Raw genomic sequence first — 27,485 nt, forward strand, 5'->3', positions numbered from 1 at the left:
TAAACCCATATTTAATTTTTATTAAAATTTTAAATTATATCATCTATTATCCTTTATTTATATCATATTCATATTACATTTAAAATTATCAAATCTATCTTCAAATCCTCCCTTTCCCACCCACCTATCCCATGATGTTGTTGTATGCAAAACTACCAATAAAAATATCCCTTTCAATGCATTAAATGTCCACATTTTAGTTATATTTATAATCCAAAGTAAACAAGTTGTCATCCCTTAATCACTATTATCCTAAAATAGTAACAACATTGGGTGTCTATTAATTTATTATTTATATAATTTGCAAGTGTCCAAATCTTTAATTTCAACTCCTACGTTGTTATTATAATTTTTTATTTTTTTTATTTTTTGTCTCCTATCTTAAGTGACAGCTTCTAGATGATGGCTTTGATTAATCTTTAATAAATCAAATCCATCTTAGAATATTTTGAGTGTCATAGCATTAAATTATAAACAAATTAACTCATCTTAGTGGTCAAGATGATCTATTTGTTTATTAATTAAAAACTAATTTTGGTAAAAAAAATGAAAATTATACAAATTATTAAAAAAAAAAAACCAAGGATAAGATAAGGGTGCATACTTAATAATTGATTACAAGCTAATAAAGTGCAGACAAAATTGGTTGTGATCCATTTCACCTGAAAATTAAAAATTAGAAAAAAAATTATAAAAATTAGATTTAATAATTTTAGATATGATATAAAAATAACAAAAAAATATAAAAGTAATATAATTAAAAATTTTAATAAAAATAAAAATTTTTATAACTGCATGTTATTAATAATATTTTTATAAAATATTAATTTAGTGTTTGCTATTTGCTTTTTTATTAAAAAATTTTCCTTTTTTATATAGCTTATGTCAAAAGAATAAGGTAAACAAACACAAAAAGTTAATTTCTCCTCACTATTTACATTCTCAATAATCTAAACTTTTTTTTTTTTTTAATTTTACGAACATAAGAAGTACTCTTTTTTTTTTTTTTACTTAGAAAGAGTCAAGTTTCTACCTAAACCATTTACATTAGCAAAAATTCCAACCAAGTCCTTCCTGTATGGCAAATACGACCGCCGTTTTTCTCCTTCCTTCAACGCCTTATTTCTCATGTAAAAAACTTCATGCGCCGACGCTTTCTCAACCCTCTTCATCTTCGTCGCCGTTACTACACCTTCACTTTTATTCTTCGTCGCCGTCGCTGTTTTCTTACTTGCCTTTTCTTCATGCTTCTTCTCCATTGTACTTTTATGATCAAAATTCGAAAACAAAAACGATGAAGACGAGGCTTTGCCGTCGCTGTTGCTTCTCTTAAGCAAATCCTTTATTAAACGCCACCGTTTTGAAGATGATGATCCTGTGGACTTGCTCTTCTTGCACATGTTCGGCGACGATTCCGGCGATGGTTTCGGTTTCCAAAAACAGTACGTTCCAGTTGGCAGTCCTTCAAGCTCGTCCGCCTCCGACGATGAAGATGACAACGGAAGATCTCTATCACCGATGAACAGATTCCTCAACGGAATCCGAATAGCCTCTTCCACCCCATCATCGTCATCTTCACCACCCTCCTCCTCGCCTTTCAACAACAGATCGTGATTGAAGATAGGAAACGACGGCGTTTCACTACTCTCACAGAGATTATTAAAGAACTCGAATTCTTCATCATCCAAAACGCCGTCGTTTTCGCGGCATACTGAAGCAGCGATACCAACGAGATTCTTATCGGAGGAGTAGCAGTTAAAGCTAGGACAAAACGATAATTCCGAGTTGTCGTTCTTCATTTGATGCTTTAAAAAAATATATATTTAAGAGGCAAGCAAAATTTTTGAAGTGTTTTTGAGAAGCGTGTGAATCAATTTATATCCGAGCAGGAAGGTTTGTTAAAAATAAATAATTCTCGACGACACTGAAACTTGTCGTTTTGGTTTTTGCTTGCTTTAATTGTTTTACACGTGTGACTGAGGTTGGTTTACTCGTGTGATATATTTTGTGTTTGTTGCACATTCCAAATGTTTTATGATTTTAGATTTTGAGAGTTTCTTTTTCCAGCATTTTCTAAATTATGAATTTGAAAAGAAAAAAATAGTTTAAAATTTTTTAAAAAACTCGTTTTGTTATATTTAATAAAAAACCTTTTAAATCTTATAAATTTTTGTATAAATAAAAATTGGGTATTAATAAAATATTTTATTTAAAACCTCGTTAAATGAAAATTGTGCTAATTATTAATTAATCATGGTAAAATAATTAAAATGAAAGTTCCCAGATTTTTTCACATCTTGGATTAAAAAAATTATTATATTAAAAAATCTTATTTGCTTGTCACTTGAAAAAAAATCCAAATTACAACCTTGAAATCAGGTTTTTTTTCCAGTTCCAGAAATTTCTTTCAAATGATTTACAAAAAACCGTGGACTTTCTAGAAGGCAAATCATTGACACAGGAAAACAGCGCATGCATGACGTTGATGGAGCTTTCCGAGGAAAAAAAAGGGCAAAACCAGCTTCAAGAAGCCAAGCCAGGTAATCAATTGTTTCTTATTTTAGATGGCGTGTAATTAAAGTTAATATTTAAAAATTATAAATTAAAAAAAATTTTATACATGTAAAATTTAAAAAAAAAAAAAGCAAAGGCAAGTTGGCCTGAAATTTTGGAGGTTTTTTTTTTTAGGTTTTGAAACTTTATCCTATAAATATAACATAATAATTTATGATAATTCTTTCATTAAAGATTACCTTAGGCGTGGTAAAATTTTGATAATTTCTTTGTATTGACACACGAAAATTCTAAAATTAGGAATTGCTTTGGAAAAATTGCTTAATTTTAGGTGGTATAGTAGACCTGAAAATTTCTAATGATATATGTTCCAGCTTAAAGGTCCCACTTGCCTAAGAGTATTGAATATTGGGTTGTATTCTAGATGGTTTTGAAGTTGATTTCTTGTCATTTATGAGTGTGAAATCAAACACATTGCCCACCATAAAATCGAGGATGAAATCAAGAATTTCAAAGAGTGGCACCCAAAATCTAAAATTGAAATCTCAACCTACCAGAATAAGTTTCATGTAGGTGGGAATGGGATAGAAGTAGAACCATAAACCATCAAGAATATATACATACCAAAGGGCAATTTTGAAGGTTCAGGTAATTTGATTAAGTCTAAAAATTCATTCAAATTTAAAAAAAAAATTAAAATTTATTAAATAAGTTTGGATACAATTTTATATACGTTTAAATTTTGGATCAGATCTTGAATAAAAAATTTAAAACTCGAGCATTGTCTAATTTAACTTAAATTTACATATATATATAAATTTTTTATTTATATATATATATGTGATTATATATAAATTAATTCACATATATATATAAATTAAAAATAAAAATTATATAATAATTTTTATTTTTAATTTATATATATGCGTGAATTGAATATAATTAAATTAAATTTAATATATGTATTTGGGTTTATTTTTTTAATTTAAATATGAAAAAAATTTTAAAACTTAAAATTTTGGACTAAATCAAATTTTAATAAACATATAAACTATTAATATTGAGCATAATTTTGACTTAAACTCAATCCGATTTAAACCCAATCCGACCCATGAAAACTTTATTGAATAGGTGGTGATCCATAAGAAGTAATTGATGGAGAGTGTCATTTGGCAATTTGCTACAATGTCTCCCTAAGAACTGCATAATCAGCAACTTGACCATCTTTGCCGAATTAATGGTTGACCAGTTACGTCCCTCTTGGTATAATAGAGGATACCGCAAAAGAAAAAAGATTGTCTTTCAAAGTTGATGAGCACAGGAGGCAGCAGTTGAGAACACTGATAAACAAGTTACTCCATTTGGGGTGATCAAATTGCAACTCTAACATTTACTTTCAACTTGCTGTACTGCTTTACAATTCAGTTGACATGCTATGTGTTCTTGCAAATACCAAAGTTACCAGAGATCTGGAGCGATTCTCGGCCGACAAATTAGAGGCATAGTTTAATATATTTTTTTTTAATCTGAAAAACATATTTCAAAGTCGGCGTACAAACGCTGGACCAACCTCCGGCCTTTGTCTTCACCTGGTTTCTTTGTTTTTAAGCCCCCTACTTCCTTTGTAATTGTCAAAATCTATCAACTTCAAGCTATAGAGAATTGTTTCCCTTGAGCCAAAGTCTGGCTGACACCTAGAACCGAAGTCGAGAAGACATTGTAGCATCCGAACATTAGATTTAATGATTGGCGCTAGATCTTACTATCTCCAAAAACATGTTCGAATTTTTCTTCCTCAAATCAAAATGATTCGTTGAATTAATAAGAGATCATTGATAGGAGGCAGCCACTGCCTGGCTTAGATGTGGAATTTCGCCTTAATGGAGTCCAAATATTGTAGGGTAGGTAATGTGTAGGGGAGACCTTGTTCTTGGATTTGTTTTGTACTGTCCAGGTTTTTTAACCCTAGATCTAAACTAAGGCCCCGGTCAAATCTGGCTACCCCAAAGTCTCTAAATTCAAGTGCTTTGTCTACCTACAATCTCCAGGTGCCAGGAGTTTATTTAACTCCAAAAACCAAACCAAACCCTTCTTCATATCAGCCTCCACTTGCAGTCAACATGTGCTTAAGACAGAGAGGAAATGCCTCGATTCTTAGGAGTTCCATAATTTTTAGCCGAAAATAACGTAGATCAGATGCTTTACTCGGCCTAGACTAGATTCTTGGAACTCCGACTTTGCTGGGCCCTTCCAAGCCTGCCTCTGGTGATTTAGTTCAAGCTGTTTAGCCAGAATCAAACCCACTAAAGCTGCAGGCCTAAACTTTTAAACCTTGTTGAAAATCCACTCCCAACACCTTTTTTTAGCGATGGAAAGAATTGTAAGTGTAGATCAACGGTTCATATATTTATATCATATAAAATATTAAAATTTATATATTTATATTTTATTTTATATAAAAGTTATGTATTATAATTTTTATTGATACAAAAATATAAACTATATATATTTTTTAATTTTATTAAATATATATAATAATTATTAAAATTTTAAATCATATTAATTTTATATCTTATTTTTATACTATATTCATCTCATATCACTATATAATATTTGAGATTACTAAATTTAATCTCATGCGGTTTTAACATAGAATTTAACATAGAATTTATATTTTTTTACGGTACGACTAAACAAAGGCTTAGTTAAAAAAGGTGCACAAGGAATAAAGTGTGAGGTCAACTAATAAGAAATTGGTAATAATGATAAGGATTAAACCAAAATGACAATCACATGAAATGCACTTGTAAAAGTTAAGATGCAATGAAAATAATTTGAAGGAGCTGATAATTTAAGGACATATGGTTAGCCTAGACGGCCTTAGTAGAAAAGAAAAAGGATCAAACAATGACCCTTACTTTTTCCTACCTTGAGAGGAAGATGCTTGTGATAAGAAAAATAAAAAGTTGATGTGGCAAGTGAAACAACAGTGACCTTTCCATCCCTGGAAAAAACTATTTCAGATTTAGATTTTTTGAAATTAAAATATTGAAATATCTTTTATTTAAATGATATAACATTGAAGAATATAAAATTTTTTTTCTTTCTGTTTATGGATCGATTATCACTTGAACTAAATCAAGTCGATAAAATATAAAATTTTTAATACAAATTAAGGAAATTACAAATTTATCTTTTAATAAAAAAATTAAATTATAACCATATTGATTTGATAATTTAAAATATAATATAATAATATTATATAAATAACATATAAAAATATGAAAATAATATAATTAAAAATTTTACTAATAATTATATATAAATTTAATAAAATTAAAAAATATATTTTATATTTTATATTTTTATATTAATATAAATTATATGATATAATTTTTATATAAAATATGATAAAAAAGCATGTATTCTAACAGGGGTTGCAATCACCCGTCTCTTATCTCTCCACAAATTGCTACGATAAATTACAAATCAGCCACAGTAATGATATTTTCAACTACCAGGGGAGAAAACCAAAATCTCATCAAAATCTCTTGGTGGGTTCCATTACAATTTGCCGATTTGCAACGACCTCGATCTTCTTGTTTCTCAATACATTTCTTTTCTTTTTTCCGTTCTTATTTTTTCTCACTCATTTTACTGTTCTCTCAGCTTAAAGAAAAAAAAGAAAAAAAAAAACAAAAGAAAATTAAAAGTATTTTGTTTGCAAAGTTTGAAAATTGAAAGACTCGATCCATGGACCTGAACCTCGATATTTTATTAAAAATTAATTTTTATTTAATTATAATATTTTTCCACTAATAATTATCATCACCAAAGCCTCATCGTTAGAATCGTCTTTGAAGAAGGAAAAAAAAAAAAAAAAATCGAAATTTGAGGCTTCAAAAAGGGAAATCTCCTTTACCGACGTCGTTTGAAGGAGGTAGAGGGGTTGGGTTTCGATTTATTAATGCAATTCTTTTATCAAGTTTTCAGATTCAGTTCTGATTTGAATCGGCTGAAACCCTAGGTTTGTATCAAATCTGTGAATAATTTTAGCTTATTCTTTTTTCTATTTCCATGAATTTGTAATTAGTTAATTATTTTTTGATTGTGAAGTTATTTGGAATTTGATTATATTTTTAGTTTCAGTTTAGTTGTTTTGTAGTGGAAATGTGGAAACTTTGGAGTGATTTTATGAATGCTATGTTATTTGATAGTTAATTAGTTAGAATTTGGAGTGATAGTTACGTTTTAGGGCTATTTTTAATTTAAGCTAGAATTATATAAAAAAGTTGTCTCTTTTATTGAATTCTTAAAAATGAAATTGAATTTTTATTTTTGTTTCTGAAAATTTATCGGAAAGATAGGTGTTAAATTCTGTGTTTTTTATTGGAATGTCTTGTTCTGGAGTATCTAAGAATTATAAAGGTATCAAGTAGTTTTTATTTCTATAGGGAAAGTTAATTTTTGCTTTTCTTTTAGTATTTGTTTTAATTGTTTTGAAAAAGGTGTTTGTGTAAGTAAGAATTAACACCCTTTTTTCTTGGGGGGTTTGTACAGGTTAAAAACTACCCCTATTACCACCTTTTCGGTTACAGGCTTCTTGTTACCTCACATACATTTTGGTTCTTGGTCAGTTTACATGGAATTTTGGTTGGCTTTGGATTGTGTTTATTAGTTTTGTGCCATACAACATTTACTGGCCTTTAGGCTTCTATTTGCTATCTGGGGTAATTCACTTTTCTCATAGCACTTTGCTGAGTGTGCTGTTGGACAGTCTACTGCTTGTTCCAATATTTTGATTACAGAATAAGTGGTGTCTTTTCTGTTATTAACTAGGATTTTGGGGTTTAAACTGTTTCTGCATGCAAGGAAAAGGACTGCGTAAGGCTATTAACTTGATGAAGGCAGTGGACTTGTATACCACTGTGTGTTAAAGAAGAGAAGATGCTACCAAATTGGAAGAAGCCCCGCATAAGATTGACTGTCCAATCTTTTGTTGAATTTTTGTTTTTGTTAATCGGAACATCTAGGAGTAAAGAGGGTGGTAATGGTATGCTATAAAAAGAAACAATGGAGCATCCGTTGGAGAAGCGATATCCAGTCAATGCAAAAGATTATAACTTATATGAAGAAATTGGAGAAGGTGTCAGTGCCACTGTGTACAGGGCTTTATGCAGTCCACTTAATGAAATTGTTGCTATCAAGGTTCTTGATTTGGAAAAGTGTAATAATGATCTGGTAAGTATGGTATTTCATAATTTTTTGCTTGGAAGTCATGTTTACTTATACACTTATCTTATTAGTTCCAGCAACTCCACTGCATCGAGAATCAAACATATGATTTTTGTCACACTGAATGGGTTTTGTTTGGGAATAATGCAGGATGGCATCCGCAGAGAGGTGCAGACTATGAGCTTGATTGATCACCCAAATGTATTACGGGCACATTGCTCATTCACTGCTGGTCACAACCTTTGGGTTGTGATGCCATACATGTATGGGGGATCCTGCCTGCATATAATGAAATATGCTTATCCTGAAGGTTTTGAAGAGCCTGTCATTGCCACTTTATTGCGTGAAGTTCTTAAAGCTCTTGTTTATCTTCATACACATGGGCACATTCACAGAGATGTGAAGGTTTCTAACTGCGCTTTCTTCTTCTATTTTTATACCAGGTGTTTTCTTGTTTATTTCTGCAAGTAGTTTATTTTCAGAGGCCAAGCTGATCAGTTATTGACTGTTTTTGTTTAACATACAGTTTAAGCTATATTTTGTAACAAATAAAATGAACACTTATGGTTCATCTTATAATGTAATTGACAATATATGATAAATACAGGGAAAAAATGCTTCTGCTTTCTATAGACAAAACCTTAAGCTAATAGTAGCATGCTATTGAATCTATTACTCTGTTAGTTCAATTTGACTTATTCTCATTGTTTCTTTGATGAGAAGGATACGAATTGTGCTACATATGTCAACAGCCTAACTGCCTGTCATTTGTTCTTGTTAGTTTCCTTCCATCTCGGGGATTTTTCTCGGTTATTCTTATCTACATTCATAACTTATATTTTTGCAGGCTGGGAATATTTTAATTGATTCTAATGGTGCTGTCAAGTTGGCAGACTATGGAGTATCAGCATGCATGTTTGATACTGGAGACAGACAGCGTTCCAGAAATACTTTTGTTGGGACTCCTTGCTGGTATTTTTTTTGCCTTGGCCTTTCAGCTGTCTGGGATTTTATTTATATTGGTGCTTTTATTATGGAAATTCAAATTTTGAGAGTTGATAATGACTGCAATGTGTCTCCTTGTCGTTGATTTTTTTTATCAGGATGGCTCCAGAAGTTATGCAGCAATTGCACGGTTATGACTTTAAGTGAGTTGATTGCTTTTCTTATCTATACTTCTTCTTTTCATTTCCTTTTTTATTTTGCTTTGTTATACCTTCTAAACCATTCTGTTTCATTTTCTTCTTTCCTGTAATCAGAGCAGACATCTGGTCTTTTGGAATAACAGCTCTTGAACTTGCTCATGGCCATGCCCCATTTTCCAAGCATCCACCTATGAAAGTATATCTCTTAGTTTCCTGATTGTTATATGAGTTACTTATTGTATGTATTTTATTGTTGCCTTCTGCTTTGGTTCTTAGTTTGATTGATTACTCGCATTCTTTCTGTAGGTTTTGCTGATGACCTTGCAAAACGCTCCTCCTGGTCTGGACTATGAAAGGGACAAGAGGTTTTCAAAGGTTTGTGTTATTCAATTATGTCTTACCGACTGGTATCACTTGTTGGTATCATCCTGATATTGTTATGCTTATCTAGTCTTTCAAGGATATGGTGGCTACTTGCTTGGTGAAGGACCCAAAGAAACGTCCTACTTCGGAGAAGCTTTTGAAGCACCATTTCTTTAAAAATGCACGCACCTCTGATTATCTAGCTTATACCATTCTTCATGGCCTTCCTCCATTAGGTGAACGTTTTAGGGTGCTAAAGGTCTCTTGCTTACCCTTTTTATTTAATCTGTGATCCGTTTAAGATGGGTAATTAATGTGGAACCTGATCTGGTCTTTTATATCTCAGACAAAAGAAGCTGATCTTCTTGTACAGAATAAGATTCTCTATGAGGACAAGGAGCAATTATCAAAGGTGAATAATGGAGCTTTTTACATTTGTCAACAAAAAGTAACTGATAGTGCTAGATTCTTTCATTCATGTCTTACTAGTATTTTAGGTTTTTGTGTTCTTGTGATCCAATTGCTGTCAGTTCCACATTTATCTCAGGTCTTACGACTAAGATAAACTATTGCAGCTAGTATCACTTTGACTAATGAATGCCCATGGTATATAAAAAATATATCATTACATAGTATCACTTTGAATATGAATTCCTTTCACCCTGCAGCAAGAGTACATAAGAGGAGTTAGTGCCTGGAATTTTGACCTAGAGGACTTGAAAAGTCAGGCTGCACTTGTAAGTAGTTTCAATTTACCATGTTGATTTTTTTTCTTTTATTATTCATCTGAAGGTAGTCCAAAAACTTCTCTGTAATCTTAATCTCATCAGAAATGCTGACTGTTTTACCTGCAGATTCAAGATTATGAGGAAGTGTCAAATGCCGAAGAGCGAGATGAGAGCAGGAAGCAAAGGGACAGGTATAATATAGTTGGGTTATCGGCAGAGAGGATGTCTGCAGAAACGGCCAGTAATTCCATTGCTGCAACTAACCAGGAGGTACTAGTTATAACTCAAAAATGATTTCTATATAATTGAATTGTCAGCCCTTCAATCCTTCATTGATGCTTTGATTAAGCTTGTACTTCAAGATTTATATCTTCCTTTTGCTTGTTTTTACTTGTTCAGGATGGGCTTAGCGATCTTAATGATTTGGAGAGTTCACTTGCTTCATTTCCTATTAAACCTCTTCAAGCACTCAAGTATGACATTTTTATGCTTTTATGACCTTACTATTGCAAACAATTTATTGTTATAACATAATTAGGAGGATCTTATTTTTCATATTTTCCACATTCAAAGAGATTGGGAATTTTAATTTTTTCAAATAAAAAGCAGTATCTTGTCACAAGTTTAATCTTTCAATTTTTAAGTTATCTGCTTCTTTTGGATAATTTTCTTCTGGATATGTTTTAAGAACATATATGGTATCTCATGGACTAATTACTATTCTCTTTTTTTTTTGGAAAAGAAAGGTTTCCAGTCAAATTGTTCTGGGTGATTTAGTTTCTTTCCTTTATTTATGCAACTATTTAATTGGTGCAGAGGCTGTTTTGACATTGGTGAAGATGATGAGTGTGCAAATAGACCAAATTGGAAAGGTGTTATCCGATCAGAAAGTGAACAGTTCATTACTATGTCATCAAGAGCCATGGACCAAGATGCTGGGAGAAATGTGGATGAGAATTCTGGGCAAAGTAGCTCTTTACCACGTCAGGTCATTCCGGAGTATAAAAAGTTCTTGAGCAGTTTACTAATACCTGATAATGCCTTTTCTCTTAAAAAGGTTACAGGAAATGGGGACAGGTAAGCTTTGTTCTAAGTGAAGTTGCCCCAAGCCGCAAACTGTTATCATTAAAAATGATAGAATGCTTGAAGTCTTTGAATTATTGCATAGGATTTGTCTTTTTCCCATTATCAAGCTCTAGATATGACGACATTTTGAATTCTATGTATTGCAACTTGCAAGTCGAGGAATCCTAGATGTATGATCTGGTGTACAAGGACGTTGTTCTTGACTTGGTCATTGATTCTGCTATTTCTGTAGTTACAAAGCGCATTGTTGCTTTTATCTGTCCATTTACTTGACTGGAAAAGTTTTTTATTTCATAATCTATATTAAATTGGGCTTATCAAAAATGTTTTGAAGGGACTTCCCACAGCCTAAATTTCAATCGGAACGCAACCATAGTGGTCCATTGTTGTACCGCCTGAGGAGAGAAACAAATAACCCTTCTGGTATTTCCTGGTTTTATTTTCTTTGTTTCTACTTATAAGTTATGCTGCTTATTTGTACTCTAATGAACTTAGTTTGGTTTCTTTGCCTCTTGTTATGTATCAGACGATGCATCAGAGGGAGCAGTTGTTCGGCGGGGACGCTTTAAGGTGACTGCAACAGATCTCAGTCCCAAGGTACATTTGCAATATTACAAAACGTTTATCTCATTTGTTTTAAAGGCACTTTGCTGCCTATTGGGTACAATCTTCTGCTGTCGTGAAATAACATGCAACTTTGTACTGATAAACAGTCTTTACTTGAAATCAGTGGCACAGTTAGGAATATATATTGCATATATTGAGTGTCTTATATCTTCCTGTCTGTAATAATCTACTGCATTGAAGTTTATCAGTGCTGATAAATATCTATATAGTTGGTCACCATTTGTTAGGCATGATGAGACATTCTGCATTAACAAAATGACATACATCTAATGCCCTCAAATGTCATACTTTAATTTCATATTGAATAAATTATACTTTTGCTAAAGGGCTATGTTTGAAATGATTCCACTGCAGACTTTGGTTTCATATCTTTTTTGTTTCTTTAAATATGGTTGACTTGTATTGGTACTTGCATTTTGTGTGCTTGTCCTTATGGCTCATTTTATCCAATTTCAAACTGTATTTTTCATGTAAGACTTCATTGCTTTGGATTAAGTTTATCCATTAATATCTGGACTGCTACCCATGAAAATTTTGTGGCTTATACTTCCTCATCGCAGCCCACACTGTTGCTCCCACAAACTGTCTTCCATGGGTGTCTATTTTAATTCGTGTGTTTTTGGGATGAAGAGTTATAAGGATGGAACTTAGCAATTTATCTTTTAGGCAATGGCTGTATAACCATTGCCATTATTTTGTCTTATTCAGGGACCTACAAACTGCATTTTTAACCCAGCTACTGGAGGTTCAATCAGTCCAACATCTCTAAACCTTACAGCTAGTGCAGTTCTCCCATCTCTACAATGCATTTTGCAGCAGAACACCTTTCAAAGGGTACGTTTCTTTTTGTATGTCCGATCTCATGTCATAGAGATTGCCTGTCTTAAAACATTTTTTTTTTGGTAATTGCTGACAGGATGAAATCATTAGACTGATCAAGTATTTGGAGCAAACTTCTGGTAATGTTCTATATTTTGATTGTCTACATTTTCTGCTGCTGAACCGTAGAAAAAAATTATGATGTTATATTTAACTTATCTTGCTTATACAGGTAAGGTTGGGGACTTGACAGAGGTGGGCACCATTGACCCTCTGCAGGTGATTAATCAACCTAAACTTCTTAGTAACCACATTGCCTTTCTAAACGTAACGTTCCATGGTGTCAATTACCCTATTATTTGATGCTTTCTTATGACCTGGGTTACTGGGATATGCATTCTCATGCTGAGACTTATTTTCTCAGATAGGCATACCTTGTTTAAAAATTTTATTTCTCTAAAGGAATGATTAAGTTGTCTTAATTGTATGTTCAGATACCACCTTCTTCTGCAAGGGAGAGGGAACTGCAATCTCAGGTGCTTCAGCTGCAACAGAGGTATGCGTTGAAGCTCAAACAGTGCTGATTTTCTTTCTTTATGCTCATTATACTAAACCTTTATTTCTGTTGTCAGTATCGGGAACCTTGTCGAGGAATTGCAGAGACAGAAAATGAAAAACTTGCAGGTTTGTGTATTAATCTTGAATGTATATTTAGTCTTATTTTGTGAAACTAATGAATTCCGAGGGTTTTTAATGCATTCAATTGCCATTAGATTTTTTTTGTTGACTGGAAACCGAGTTCATTTTACTTCGTTATCATTTCCTTGCAGTTAGAGAAACAATTAAATGCTTTGGCCTACAACAAAGAGTGAAGGTGAGACAATTAAGCATGGTGGTGATGTTGATATATATATATAAACTGCCTCATTATTCCTTTGTCAGTGCTAGGGTTCATAAAAATGGTTTTGAGTTATTATAGGAGTGCTTTTTATTGAATTTCTAGTGTACCATATCTATGGCTGTGTGTTAAAAGCCGGACGCCCAAATTTTGAGATGCCATTCCTTAAGTCTCGTGTAAGTTGTAATTTATTGACAGGATATTGTAATATAATCACTATCTCCCTCTCTCAGGTGTTCTTTTGCTCTTGGAACCAGAAATAAAATAATGCTAAATATGATCTTTGAACCAAAGATGGTTCTGAATGGCAACAAGGAAGCATTTAAGATGGATGTGAAATAAATCAGATCTCTCTTTCTTAGGGTTCAAATTTTGGAAACCTTAGATACCCAAAAAAGAAAAAAAAAAAATTATTTGGTTTCTATTAGGACGTACCGAATATTTTGATTTTTTGTATTTTTTTTTTTCAACCTAGACTCAAAGCTTAAATATCTAAGCTAAACAGTTAGTATATTTGCTTTATGAAAAATCTTTGGAGATGGAAATGGTGTGAGAAATTTGAGTTGAGACATTTAATTAGGATTAGTTTCTCTTCTTTTTTTTTTTTTTTTTAAATATTGTAGTTATCTCGGTAAAGATCACAATTAAGTTTGGCTTTGGCTTTGAATCATTTTATATTTGTTCACAATTGGTTTCAAGAGGTTACATTTTCCTCCATCTTTTTCTCAATCCCCTTTGATCATTCTTTTAGCCCATCCATGCAATATTCATTCAACTTTTTAAATATTTTCATGTTTTTCAAATTATTTTTGCAAGATTTTATAAAACGGGTTTTTGTATTTAAGTGGTTTAATGCTAATTAATAATTATTACATAAGTAAACATCTGTACTTTGTACATAAAAATTGATATATTAGTACATGTGTATTTGTAAGTTTGGTTAGAAAATACCACTAATAAAATTTTCTCTTCTTTTGTTATATTCTTTTATATTTATCATTTAAGAACAAGAAATAGGTTTCATAAATGAACTTGAGGGCTTTAGTTCACCTACAAAATTTTTGCAAGGCTCGGATCTATTATCCCTTTAAATTACATATCCTATGGCTTAACAACAGATCCCAAACCAATGTCTTAAATTTATGGTGAATGATGCTTTGAGTATATATTATTTTTAACAATTGAGTGGATACACTATTAAACTTAAACTCGACTTTGGCCCATAAACAAATGGAGCTTAATTTTTTTTTTTCCTTATCGAATCTGAATCGCTGGTGACTAATTTGTACTCGTTTACCCTCCTTGTTTATAACCATAACAAAGTCAAGCCAACTGAATTGGCCGAGTCATCATCTTTCATTTCAATCTTACTCTGCCACACCTTGGAAATAAGCTTTAAATAAAAAAACGGTGTCTTTTGTATGATTATTTCTGAGCTTCAGATCCCCACTCCCTACCTACTGCTTTGGTCGCCCTTTCGGGATCCAAAACTTAACCCGCTTTAGACAATTATAGTAAGCAGATATCAGAAGCCAGAGTTTAAACTTAACTCAAACCAAAGCTAGAAAAGCAGAGAGACATGGGGATTGCGAGGGCACAAGATGAAGAGAATGAAAGAAGGGAGTTTGAGGACTTCAGGCAGACTTTGGTTGCTTTTGCTGCCCTTGAAAGAAGAAAAGAAAATGGAGAATTCAAAGGCCTGAGCTCCCATAATGCCAACGTTGATCTTGAAGACAAGCTTGTTTGTGTTACCAGTGGCGTTTCTTTCCTTCGACTTGCCTTAGTTAACCGTCTCTTGCTCCATGGATACTCCGTCCTAATCCTTGTTGATAACCAAGGTAAAATTCCCAAGTCCCAAGTCCCAACCATGACATGAGATTTTGGTTGCTGAAAACAGCCAGAAATCTAGTCAAGGTCCTGTTTTTTAGATACTACTATTATGTTTCTGTTTTAATTGGGTTTCTTGGGTTAATTCAAAATAAATGCAGAAGATGTAGAGAAGCTGAGGGAGATGGAGATGTCAGGGGAGATGATAGCATGTAAGAAAAAATTTCTGTGGCCATGGCTAAGCCAACTGAAATCTAGGGGCTAATGGAGGAGTTTGATGGGTGTTGTGGCGTGTTTCACACCTCTGCTTTCGCTGACCCTGCTGGCATCTCTGGTTATTCAGTGAGTTCTGTCATCTTTCTCCCATTTGTTTGACTTTAAAGAATAATCGACTGACCATACTTCAATGCAATAATGCTGCAATAGTATTAAAGAGGTATAGCAGACCAAAAAAGGTGTACTAACAATAGTCCTGTATGAAATCTGCATAGCAAAAAAGGACTGGGATGAAAAAGTAAACTGAAAAGTCTAAATTTCTAAAAATAAGTGTGCTACTACAAATAGACATGCCTTCAGGATTTTATCTTGGCTTGGCCTACCAGGACCAGAGCACCAATCTCGTTGGATTGATGCCACAATCATCTGGTCTGAATTCATGATGCGTCAACCTGTCCTGACACTCTTTTAGCTCCAAGTTGAACCCTAAGAAGTATCTTTGGAATTTTATTTTCCAGGAATTGTCTGGTTGTAATGTAGGAAATTGGATTTTTGGAGTTCACATTACCAAATCAACTCATTTACCACAATGTAACAAAGCTACGTTTAACTTTATTTTTTTGTGTTTTGTTAGAAATCCATGGTGAAATAGAAGTAAGGGCCTGTGAAAATGTGAGAAGGCATGTGCAAGAACACCCTCTGTCCGGAATTGTGTGCTCACATCTTCACTTTTGGCCTGCATACGGAGAGACAGCTCCGAACATGATCTCCCCCCGTTGGTTAACCATGATTGCTGGAGTGATGAATCACTTTGCATGGACAAAAAGGTATAGCACAAGTAAACTAGCAGTAGTAAATAGTAAATACCCATGATTTGAGATAAATACATGGAGAGTTATTGGCATTTTCTTATCAATATTTTAGCTTTTATCTCCAAATGTGGTAGCTCTGTTATGCATTGGGGAAGCTGAAAGCAGAGAAAGCTGCATGGAGACTAGCTGAGGGGATGAGCTTAAAATTGACCACCATCTGTCCAGGGCTCATTATAGGTCCTGAATTCTCTTACAGAAATCCAACAGAAACAACAGCTTATCTTAAAGGTAATATTATTCATTTGCTTTTCATTTTTCACTCTCTAATTTTAACTTTGCAACGACTAGTCTTGAAAACTAATTAGATCAGTGATTTGTGAATTTCAGGAGCCCAAGATATCTATGCAAATGGGTTACTAGCAACTGTTGATGTAAACAGATCGGCAGAGGCACATGTATCTGTGTTTGAGGCAATGAACAAGACAGCATTTGGAAGGTACATTTGCTTTGATCAAGTCACTGAAAGAAACGAGAAAGCAGAGAAGTTGGCAAGTGAAATAGGGATGCCGGCAAACAAGATTTGTGGAAATTCATTCGACTTTATTCCTACTCGCTTTGAACTGTCAAACAAGAAACTTACCAATCTCATGTCAACAAAAATTGGAATTTGCCATGGCTAAAGTTAACCCAAGTTAGCTTTCCCTTTGAATAGGATTTATGCTTTATCAGCAAAAGAGAGCACAACTTGTTTCCACCATCCAATTGTGAGAAATGTTTTTCACTCTCCTTTTTTTAATTGCAAGTAGCAATAATCTTTGGAACCAATTCAAATTTGGTTTCAATCAAATTTCTCCAGTTGAGATTTAAGTGAAAACTGCGTTAAAAGTTTAAGTTAGAAATCAGATTAAAAGCAAATTGGGCAAGGCAAGATTGAGTTTCAAAGTAATTGGAGACATCCTCCAGAAGTAGAAATACAGATCAATTCTTTTTCTTCAATCATTTCAGACCACCAAAATTTCAACTTGTTTATATACTTGTTTATATTCTTTCAAGTATTGAAGCCATAACAATTTCTAAATTTTCATAATCAAAACCAAAATGACGTCAGTTTTATTAGACAATCATCTTAATGCATTCAACAATCTCGGATTCCAATCCAACAACAGCAATCTCTGTTCCAAAACTGAGGTATATTTGTAGCAAAAAATTTGCATAACCAAAGTTCCATAAAAACTATAAACTCCTAGTAAGTACTAACAAGAAATGAAATAAAATTTCCTTTTAAATCCCAACCCAAAAGAAACCCAAAAAAATAAATAGTTTATAGAATTGAAAGGGCTCAGAAAGTTGCTATATCTGCTCAAAGAAAAGCTCTGTTAAAAGCTTTTCTCATACAAGAGGTGTCAGAAATAATAAAGCACTCTTCATCTCTGCCCTCTTACCACCATTTTTTTGGTAAAACGAAAACAAAAATGAAAGAAAAGAAACCCGTGATGCAGAAAAAGAAGATAAAAAAAGCAGGAATGGAACTGATGGCAGCTGTAACGATTTAGGGTTATAGCGTTAGGCCGTGAATTGCAGAAGAATGGTGAGAGAATTTATAGTTTTTTTATGGGCTTTTTTTCGTTGAGAGCTTTATCAGCAAATTTATGACAAGGCTAAGTTCTAAACCTTCAAAATCCAAACTTTCATATTTTTTGGGCTAGATGTGACCCGGATCGGCCCATAAAGGAATCCGTATTTAAGATGGGCATTTCAGTAATTTCAACTACAAAATAGACCCAAAAAAGATTAAAAAAAAAAAGGCCCGCCATTTTTCGGAAAAAGATGACGCCATCACTTCAAATCTACCGGGTTGGAGTGTAAGTTATACCGCCAAAGTGCACGAGAGCAATTATCTCCTAATAATCCCTATCATACGCTTTTTGGGCATTGCGCGCTCCACATTTAACGACCTCCCTCGCAGAGCCTTTCGTGTCTCGAAAAACCAGAGAGTTCCAAAAAGCTTAAACACAGAGAGAGAGAGTGGTTACTGATTCAGTGAGTTAGAGGCTCAATGAGTTGGGGGTGGAAAGATGGCGACAAGTGAGGCATCCGCAGCTCGGATAATGTTGGCAGTGAACGAGTCAACGATGAGAGGGTACCCTCATGCTTCTATAAGCAGCAGAGGAGCTTTCAAGTGGACTCTTCAGAAGATCGTTCGATCAAACTCTTCCGGTTTCAAGCTTCTCTTCCTACACGTTCTAGTTCCCGACGAAGATGGTTCTCTCTTTCTCTCTCTTCGCTTTTCCTGCGCCCTTTATCCATAAATTTGTGAATTTTATTGAGCACGTTTTCTATTCGCTCGTGGTTGTCGTTGTTTAGGGTTTGTAAAGTGTGTGAGAATGCGATTGTTGATTGCGCTTGGATTTATCGACATTACTGCGATTTTCTGATTTATGAGGTTACGAGATGTTGATTTGATTGATCGTTTCTTGAATCTTTTGTTATGTTGTTTGATTGCTAAGAATATCTTCTGTTTAGCTACTGAAAAACAGAAAATTTGGAAAAGTGACCGAAAGTCAAAGGTTTTACTTTTATTCAACAATGTTAAAGCCCTTGAAGTACTTTTTTAAAGTACGGATCATATCATAGTTGCTAATTTGTTTGGTATCGGTCTGATCGATATATTTCAATTATATCAAAATATAATATATTTAAACATAATTTTTATATCAAATTTGATATCAAGTAATATTGATTATTTTCTGACTGATTTGAATAAATTTTAACGAATTAACTTGTTTCAACAATATAAAATATATTTTATAATTTATAATTTATTTTTTATTATTTGATTATTTTTAACTTAATAAAAATAACATTAATTAATAAAATAACTTTTAAAATTGAGTTACTCTATTTTTTATTGTAATTTGTTTTTTTCTATACTTTGTTTTATCAAATTAAAGTTATAAGTATTTTAATCTCTTTCAAAAAAGATAATTGTAATTCATTTTTAAAATTTAACAATCATGAAGCCAATAATATTTTTTTTTTGTTTTTATCTTAATATTTGTATAAAAAATACTTATTTAAATATCATATAATCAGGTTAAATATTTAAAAATATTATAAAAAATTTATAATATTATTTTTTATATTTTAAAATTTATTTATTTGATTTTTGAAGATATTATATATTTATTTTGTCAATTATTATTAGTATTATAATGTACAAATTTATATATATTTTTAAATATATTTATATTAAATTTAAAAATTTAAAATAATATGTCAAAACAATTGGTATTGAAATATATTACATTTAAAAAAAAAAAATTGAAACCGGATATTAGCAATCTCGGATCATACTACACTGTCAAAGTTGCCTGAAAAGGTAGCAGGATTGTATTTTCAGATACAGTCAATGGCATGTATAAGCTTGAAATTGATTAAGCTTTGACTCTGAAACATGAATTCCTGTGGCAAAACTGGTTTCGAGTGGCGGATCTTGTATGCTTCGTTTGAGGCTCTGAGTGTCTTAAAATTGGCCAATGTGAGGCAATTCAAGCGATGGTTCTCTTTTCAATATGTTTTTCCATTTAGGTTTCGATGACATGGACAGCATTTATGCCTCTCCTGAAGATTTCAAGAGCATGAAGCACAGGGACCGGGCAAGAGGGCTTCATTTGCTGGAGTACTTTGTCACAAGGTGTAATCAGATTGGGGTAAATTCACTCTTCAATAGTATCTCTTTTAAATAAATCTGGCAATTTGTGTATTTTATCGTGTAAAACACGGATAATTTATGTATTTTATATGAAAATTACGTATCAAAGTTTATATCGAAAGATAAGAAATACATTTTTTTTTTGTTAAACTCATATGAATTTTTTATAAAATTTTAAACCATTTCATCTTTGTGCTTTTTTTTTATTAAACATTATGTTTTCTGCAAAAGATAGATTTTGCTAATTGCAGATTGCTTGCAAAGCATGGATCGAGAAAGACGATGCGAAGGAAGTTCTATCATGAAGTGATGAGGATCCAGCCAGATCTCCTTATTGTTGGTAGTAGAAGACTCGGTCCTTTTCAACGGTATGCTTAGTCCCTGCTGCATCTGATCTTCAACACTAGTCTGTTTCATTTCAATCTCTAGATAAACTTAATTTGGTTAGTTCCTGATGCATTCCATCTTCGATACTCATCTGTTTCATTTCAATCTCTAGATCATAAACTTAATTTGGTGGGGGTTCTTTAAAGCTTAAATTTTCTTCTAAAATTTGCTTCTGCAGGGTTTTTGTTGGAACTGTGACTCTGTGAGTGAATTTTGCGTCAAGCATGCTGAGTGCCCTGCTGTAACGATCAAGCGCAGACCAGATGAAACTCCACAGGACCCTGTAGATGACTAAAATTTTTTTTTCGATTATACCATTCTGTTAATAGACTTGAGACTCTAAAACTACTTGGTACCTATTTCATATATCAGTGGGGGAGAAGAAATTAAATGCTTTTGTTTCGGGAAACACACTGGGAAGGTATTTAAATTGTATGCAAAAACAACTGCTATTCTTCTGGACTTTATACAACGTGCTGTTTGATTGAATTACTTCCAGAAACCTTTATTTTGCCCTTTTATTTTAGTAAAATTCAAATTTCTCCAAGCCCGTTAGTTCTATCATCCAATACGGTCAACTGTGGAAGATCATAACACTTTGGCACTGTCAAACTACCAATTTCTACCGTTCTCAACAGGTGAAAAGCATGAATGCCAGGTTGCTTCGGTATTTGTCTAGCAGAGCCATCTGACTTGGGAATTGCCAGGGCCATGATCCAAAACACTGCTAAAGCAATGATTTAGACTCAAAGAATGCAAGAACAGACCGAAAATTATTTTTATAAAAAAATCAACATTTTAAAGAAAATCTGAATCCAGTCCCCTCAAAAAGTAACTGAATATTTATTCATAAAAAGCATAATCCAACTACTGCATTTTGTACTAGATGTGCCTGCGTAGCTGTAATGGAGCCTGTGGTGATTTAATATAGGCAAATGGTAACTAGAATAATATGACTTACCTATATATCATATAAACCCTAACTTATGTAACAGCAATGACATAAACTTCTAGACCCATTCATTCTAACGGTGAGTAATATCATTAAACCAGAAACAAGACTATAAGTAACTGTGTTCATCCAGTATTTTGCTATGTCCTGATTTAAGATGAAGACTCAAACCATTGTGTTTACCTTCTCCAAGAGGCCTTTCATCTCACTTTGTAATTTGGATTTTATTTCTGAGGACATCTTTTCTTCAGTTGTCTCTAGCAATGATGTCAGCATCTCGAGTTTGTGCTTGATGTAGTTAAACTGCAATGTCTGATCGGCTGAACTTTGGGAAGCTGATGGCTTCTTAGATTTCTTGGCTCCGTCCTTTGCTAGAGGAGAAGCTTTTGCACTTGGTAATTCCCTGCGCTCATGAGCTGATGCACTCGAGTGAGGAAGAAGCCGAAAACTGACATTGTGAGCTCCAAAGGGGCTAGCACTTTGTGAACTGTTGAAGGCTTGTTCGGCATCAGAGCTTCTTAAGAAGACAACACGAGCACAGAAATTATTGTAGAACATATCTGTACCCTCCGTGTCCAGATCTCCAAACCTGCTGTATATTCTGATAAGATCATCCTTCGTAGGCAATGGGGATCCTGGGCCAAGAGTCACAAAGAGAGCAGCAGGTGAAGCATTTTCAATAACTTCATTATCATTTTTCTTCATAACTGCGGCCTTGGCAATTTGCTTGATTTTAGGATTATGTGCCTTTGATTCTTCACTTGTTTTCTTCAGTGATGCCCCGGTAGCTTGCCTGGGATTTGATTGATCCTTCTTTCCAACCTTTTTCTGCCGGGATCTATGTTCATAGGGAACATGATCAGTCAGATTTCGGTCCTGTCCTGATGACCCAGTCACAGAATCAGGATATTTCCTCTTTGTATGAGTTTGAAACTGATTATATATTTCGTAGTTGGATCCATGTCGGTATACTGAGTTTCTGAATACAGATAAAAATTCCACCACAATTTTGAAAGAATTGTTTTTCCTTCGATATTGTGGACTAAGAGCTATAGCCTGGACTTCAATTAAAACTTCATTGGCAGGAGTGTTAACTTTTTCCAGATCGATCATGCTGTTCAGGTATTGTTCCGGCATATGAAAACTTGATCCATTTGATGCTTTGTGCTCTGCATGAACTTCTCCAGGGAGTTGATTCCTTTCACCACTATAATCGAGAACCAGAGGGGACCTAACAAGGTTGCCAGTAGCCTTAGTCATCTGATCTCCTACTTGAGCGTCATTGGAAACCTTCAAGGATTCTGCTTCTATGTCCATTTTTCTTAGCTTCCCAGCTGGACTTGTGTAAGGAGGAGATAAGTACTTGCTCTTCTTCCTTTCCCTCAACAAAGAACCACTCTCAATAAGACCTTTGGTTTCAGCACCACTATTTCCAATCCCTGAACCAACATTCACTTTCCTTTTAGCAGAGACAGGATGGTTATTGATCTCTTCTTCCTTGGCCCCGGTGCCATCCGTTTCAGCACTAGATCTTTTGCCCTTTCTAGCTGTAAGAGATCCTGAAAGCTCAGTTCCCTTTCTCTTCCTTGGTATGGAACTTGAATTGCTGCCATCATCACCATTAGCCTTATGTTTTCCTTTCGTCTTTTTGGTTCTAGATGAGGATGCTTGTTTACCTGAATTTGTTCCCTTCTGAGCAACATCCTCATCCTTTCTGACCTGAGCATCTACTTCCCCTTTTATAATTTCAGCAATGCTTTTCTGTTTCCTCCTCTGATCCATGCCATTCTCCAAAATCTCCGGGCACCTCAAAAAAGTTTGACTGTGTTGGCCAAATTTGGGACCTGATGAAGAAGAAACCCAACCTTCTTCAACTCGCCCTGTGATTGGGACTTCCACTGCCTCACTATAGTCACTCATGTCCACCACGAGAGTTCTAACATTTTCTTCAAGGTCTGGAATTGACGGGGGCTCGTGGTACGTGGGCATTTGATAGCGGCCTGTTGATCGATTAAAAGCTGAAACCCAGCCCTTCAACACTGTACATTCAAGCAAATTACTCACAGAAACAGCCTGTGCAATTTGTTTCAGTTTACCAAGAATTTCTTCAGGCTCAAAGAGACCAAATGAAAGCTTTCCAATTCCACCTTCAGGCACAAGAACTCCTTTCTTTATCCCAGCATTAGCTGCCAGTGGCCTGTCAAGTCCAGAACAATTCTCTTTCGGAACACAAGAGCAAGTCATCTTCAACTCTACAAGTCTGCCAATTTCATCAACGGAAGTCTGAACAGCAATGAGAAAGTTCTTAGAATTACTCAACTTTGACATATCCTCAAAATTCTCCTCAAAAGGCTTCAACTGAGACGGGTGGCACCATGCAAATGAATTATCACCAAAGTATGCAACAAGGAATCTTCCCTTCTGTCTTACCTTCACTGCGAAATCCGATGCATCGGATGGATTATAAACCTGCCCTGGCCACCATGGATGACTCCTAATCTTACCCCATACAAAATCACCAGCAGAAAACTCACACCCCCAATCATCTATTTCATCCACCCTCCCCATTATCATCCCATCACCATTCTCCTTACCATCCAAATCCGTCCTTTCTTTCCCATCAATTTCCGCAGTTTCCCCATGAATATCCTTAGCTGGGACACCATCATCACCACTCGCAAATATATTTTCAACACCAATTTCCTTACTTTTATCAACAGCACCTAAAAGAGTGCCAAACCCTTTGGCACTCTCACTTCCACCATTAACATCAATCTTCCCAACACTTCCTTTCATCTGTAACAAAGAAGAAACCCCATTCATCTCAGAATCCTCAAGTCCCTCACCATCTTCATCAAGACAAGAACCTTCCTTTCCATTTATAGAAACCCTAACACCATTTTCCCATGGTTTTTCAACTGTAAAGGCAGCAGCACCTTTAGAACCTTCTTTAGGGGGTTTAGCATCCTGGTCTAAAGACTTATCTTTAAAGAGGGTTTTTGCTGGCTTTTCAAAAGCTTCCATTTTTCTCCTGCAAAAACTGAATGTTTCTAACAAAATCAGCCTCAAAGTAAATCAACAAAATAAACAAAAATCACTAAACAAAATACCCACTTCCACTTGCCCACACTTATTAAATATAAAAACCATTAAGAAATGAACAATTATATTTAATATAAAAAACAAATAATAAAATGAAAAGTACCTGAAGATGAAGAACAAGAAGAATTTTCTTTTAAAGGGTTTAGATTTACAACAAAAACTCTTTAGAGACAGGCTTTACCATATTTTTTAAAGATTCTTCAAATAAAATGATAGAGAAACTGAATTTTTAGAGAGATTTTGAACCTTGGTTTTTTTTCTTACAGAGACAAGTAAAACGAAAATCTCATGTTAAAAATATTAAAAAAAAGCTGTCAGAGGACATCCATGGTCTCAGATTTTAAAGTGGTGACTTGCGGTAATTATTTTTTTCCTTAAAAAATTAAAATTAAGACAAAACAAAAGGAGACAGAAGACTTTAATCTTTTGTTGTCTTTGTCCAACGTCCACGTCATACCATATAGTTAAGGTTTCACCACAAAATTGCTCGAGTGGGAAATGAAATGTACTCGCTGAACTTCTTGTATTCGGTTTGCAACTGACACGTGGAAGATTAAAATGGCGAACGTGATTGTTTCGTTGAGGTTGCGAAAGTGGATTATACTCATCTTCTATATATAAATATATATATATATATAAAGAATATATTGTTACGAATTTTAAAAACGAAGGTTGTACGATAGGATAGCATTTTCTTTTGTGGTTAACACGTGTAATTTAATATTTTTAAATTATAAATAAAAATAATTATAATTATAATATGTGTAACATTGTATATAAAAAATTATTAAATAAATAAATAATTAATTAAAATATAATTAAAAATTTTTAATATAAAATCAAATTAAATTCACATAAATTACAATTGATACTTAAAATCTCAAAATTTTATAATCTCCTTATTATTATCACTTCAAAGCCTCATTAATAATAATTTTTTAATTTTATATACAAACTTATATGATACAATGCATTTTATAATGTTTATTTATAATTTTATATACTTGATATATTACTATTTAAATTTTAATTTAGCTTAAAATCCAATTAATTTAGTAAATGAATTTATTTTTTGAAAGAATTTGGTAAATGAATTTCAAATAATAAGATTGTCATTTTACTAAATTTTAAGAAAATATCTAAAATTTTAAATTATTTTATCTCTTCAAAGTAGAATTTTGATTGAAAAAAATAGTTCACTTTTTGTTGTGTGGTTAGGATTGGAATTACTTTGTGAATTAAAGTTTATTGTTTGTTAATGGTGTTTTGGGTATGACCGAGTTCGGTGATGATTTAGGAGTTGTGTTGGAAACAACTTATACCTACAGCAGAAAAGCATGGTCAGACGTTTTGGAGTTGGTTTTTTAGGATGTGCTTTAATGCTCAAATTAATTAGGTGTCAATAGTTTATGGAGGAAGCAAATGAGTTGCAAAGAATGCTAAGCTCCCCGGAGAAAGATTTAGAATTGACAAACTTGAACCTTCTTATTTTATATTCGAGATAAAAGGTAATAATATGATTAGAGTTATTGATAATTTATAATAAATTTATATAAAATTCAAAAAAAAGTTACCTGAATGAATGTAGATTATATTTAATAACTTTAAATCGATGTAAATTATATTTAATGATTTTAAATAAATTAAAAATTAATTGATTTATTATAAAATAATATCTTGATGGGACGTTAATAGTGATAATCGGACAATCTTATCTATTAAAAAAGGAAAGTTCATATTATAATAAGAAGTTTGAACGAGTAACCCTCTTCAATAGTAACATGATAGTTAGACACTTACTGAGTTAATCAATATAAAAGTTGACCTCATTAACTAAGTGAATAGATATAACTGTTCTATTATTATCATCAAAGGTTAGGAATGCCTTCCTAAAATTAGCCTGGACCATTGCTATTATGTAGATTTTAATAATAAGAAATGCATTCCTACAAATTTTGAGAGCACTTCGACAAATTCTGCTACAATCCCACACTAGAGCAAAATAAAAATGTCTACTTGATGATTTATTTATTGAGGTTCGATTTAAAAAAAAAAAAGTTGCGAAGTATTGAGATATAAATTTTTAATTTATTGGATTTTCTTTTAAATGATTGTATAAACCGAGTTTGTTGATAGTATTTTTGATAAAAATGCCTTAAAACGCAGATGAATGGTGACTAGAAGAATGACTAGAATTACAGTTAAAAAAATGCAATCAAGAGGCACGAGAATTAGAATTTCGAAATGCAGTAGGACGTTCAAGTCAATCAAATATAAAAGATAATTGTAAAAAAAGAATAAAAAAGGCGTAAGGCTAAAGAAAAGGGTTAGAATGAATGTATTTAATTCTCCTCCTTCCACACACACACACACACATATATACATATATATGACACGTGCGTTGTGATGTAATGTGAGTAGTTTTACGGGCAGATGGCTTGCTCTTGAAATGACACAGTGGCTCGACGTTTATGCAAGATATAAGGCGAGTGACTATTAGACGAGCTGCTAAGGCGTCGACCTCCTAATAGCGAGTGATACGGGTGTCGGGCCTATGCTAACTTGACGAGCGTGGCAGTCAATAACGTTGACTTGGCGATCAGGTTGTAGCAGAGTTAAACCCTTTAGTTCACTAATTTCCTTGTTAGTGATTGATAATTCGGTATAAGAATCACAAAGTCCACCCACCAATTGGGACCATGTGTCTCAGTTACTGCATCGTGCATTGAGTTGGAAATGGGTTTTTTTATAGTATAAATATAAATATGGATATGTATTCCCTCGAAGGAAAGCAGAGTGAAGAAGTTGATCTGCCTTTTGTCATCGTTAAAGAGTATTTATAATAATAAAGCACATTGACAACAATGGTGAATTAGAAGACTTGGAGTATGTACACCCATGGAAAAATAAAAACAGCACCAAGCAGTAACCATACAATATGACTTGATGGGATTCAAACGAATGCTAAAGCTCTCAGAAACAAATAACCTAGATTAGTTATAATCTACATCGGATTCAAAATTAGACTTCAAAACCGAGTCTGGAATTGCTAATGGATGGTT

General features: G+C 33.3%; 4 protein-coding genes, 1 non-coding gene and 1 pseudogene across 10 annotated transcripts; 3 read left to right on the forward strand and 3 right to left on the reverse strand.

The window, feature by feature from the left end:
* Positions 1-899: 899 nt before the first annotated feature.
* Positions 900-1,881, reverse strand: LOC111300536 (uncharacterized). Its single transcript, XM_022896167.2, has one exon. It carries the CDS (start codon positions 1,797-1,799, stop codon positions 1,008-1,010), a length of 792 nt encoding a protein of 263 aa, XP_022751902.1. The 5' UTR covers positions 1,800-1,881; the 3' UTR covers positions 900-1,007.
* A 4,486-nt stretch (positions 1,882-6,367) lies between these two features.
* LOC111299583 (serine/threonine-protein kinase BLUS1-like) lies at positions 6,368-13,647 on the forward strand. Of its 5 annotated transcripts, none has more exons than XM_022894852.2 (22): positions 6,368-6,541; positions 7,075-7,244; positions 7,354-7,755; positions 7,900-8,154; positions 8,597-8,721; positions 8,853-8,897; positions 9,009-9,090; positions 9,201-9,269; positions 9,346-9,516; positions 9,604-9,669; positions 9,926-9,994; positions 10,112-10,255; positions 10,385-10,458; positions 10,802-11,062; positions 11,406-11,494; positions 11,598-11,668; positions 12,407-12,532; positions 12,615-12,657; positions 12,750-12,796; positions 13,012-13,073; positions 13,150-13,201; positions 13,348-13,647. In XM_022894852.2, the coding sequence occupies exons 3-22, from the start codon at positions 7,588-7,590 to the stop codon at positions 13,387-13,389; spliced, it is 2,061 nt and encodes a 686-aa protein (XP_022750587.2). In that variant the 5' UTR covers positions 6,368-6,541; positions 7,075-7,244; positions 7,354-7,587; the 3' UTR covers positions 13,390-13,647. The 5 variants fall into 5 exon arrangements, 4 of the variants coding, with proteins under 4 accessions (XP_022750587.2, XP_022750588.2, XP_022750586.2 ...); XM_022894853.2 differs by having other exon boundaries at positions 7,387-7,755; XR_016329871.1 differs by lacking the exon at positions 7,075-7,244 and having other exon boundaries at positions 12,365-12,532.
* Positions 13,648-14,844: 1,197 nt separating this feature from the next.
* Positions 14,845-16,978, forward strand: LOC111299584 (cinnamoyl-CoA reductase-like SNL6; annotated as a pseudogene). The gene is made up of 5 exons (XR_016329872.1): positions 14,845-15,253; positions 15,404-15,588; positions 16,093-16,285; positions 16,405-16,558; positions 16,658-16,978. The product of XR_016329872.1 is annotated as a cinnamoyl-CoA reductase-like SNL6 (transcript).
* Positions 16,979-17,606: 628 nt separating this feature from the next.
* LOC149513727 (small nucleolar RNA snoR1) lies at positions 17,607-17,705 on the reverse strand. Its single transcript, XR_016330183.1, has one exon. It is a non-coding gene; the product is annotated as a small nucleolar RNA snoR1 (small nucleolar RNA).
* Positions 17,706-18,345: 640 nt separating this feature from the next.
* On the forward strand, positions 18,346-20,664 carry LOC111299587 (universal stress protein A-like protein). The gene is made up of 4 exons (XM_089748099.1): positions 18,346-18,532; positions 19,859-19,964; positions 20,234-20,318; positions 20,548-20,664. The coding sequence occupies exons 1-4, from the start codon at positions 18,346-18,348 to the stop codon at positions 20,662-20,664; spliced, it is 495 nt and encodes a 164-aa protein (XP_089604225.1).
* Positions 20,665-21,193: 529 nt separating this feature from the next.
* On the reverse strand, positions 21,194-24,736 carry LOC111299586 (PWWP domain-containing protein 6-like). Its single transcript, XM_022894858.2, has 2 exons — positions 24,527-24,736; positions 21,194-24,361 (listed from the first exon to the last, which is right to left on the reverse strand). The coding sequence occupies exon 2, from the start codon at positions 24,343-24,345 to the stop codon at positions 21,487-21,489; it is 2,859 nt and encodes a 952-aa protein (XP_022750593.2). The 5' UTR covers positions 24,346-24,361; positions 24,527-24,736; the 3' UTR covers positions 21,194-21,486.
* Between the last annotated feature and the right edge of the window lie 2,749 nt (positions 24,737-27,485).

The sequence above is a fragment of the Durio zibethinus genome, chromosome 18 (genome assembly GCF_047325235.1).
Source record: "Durio zibethinus cultivar Kanyao isolate XHJ-2024 chromosome 18, ASM4732523v1, whole genome shotgun sequence".
Lineage (NCBI taxonomy): Eukaryota > Viridiplantae > Streptophyta > Magnoliopsida > Malvales > Malvaceae > Durio > Durio zibethinus.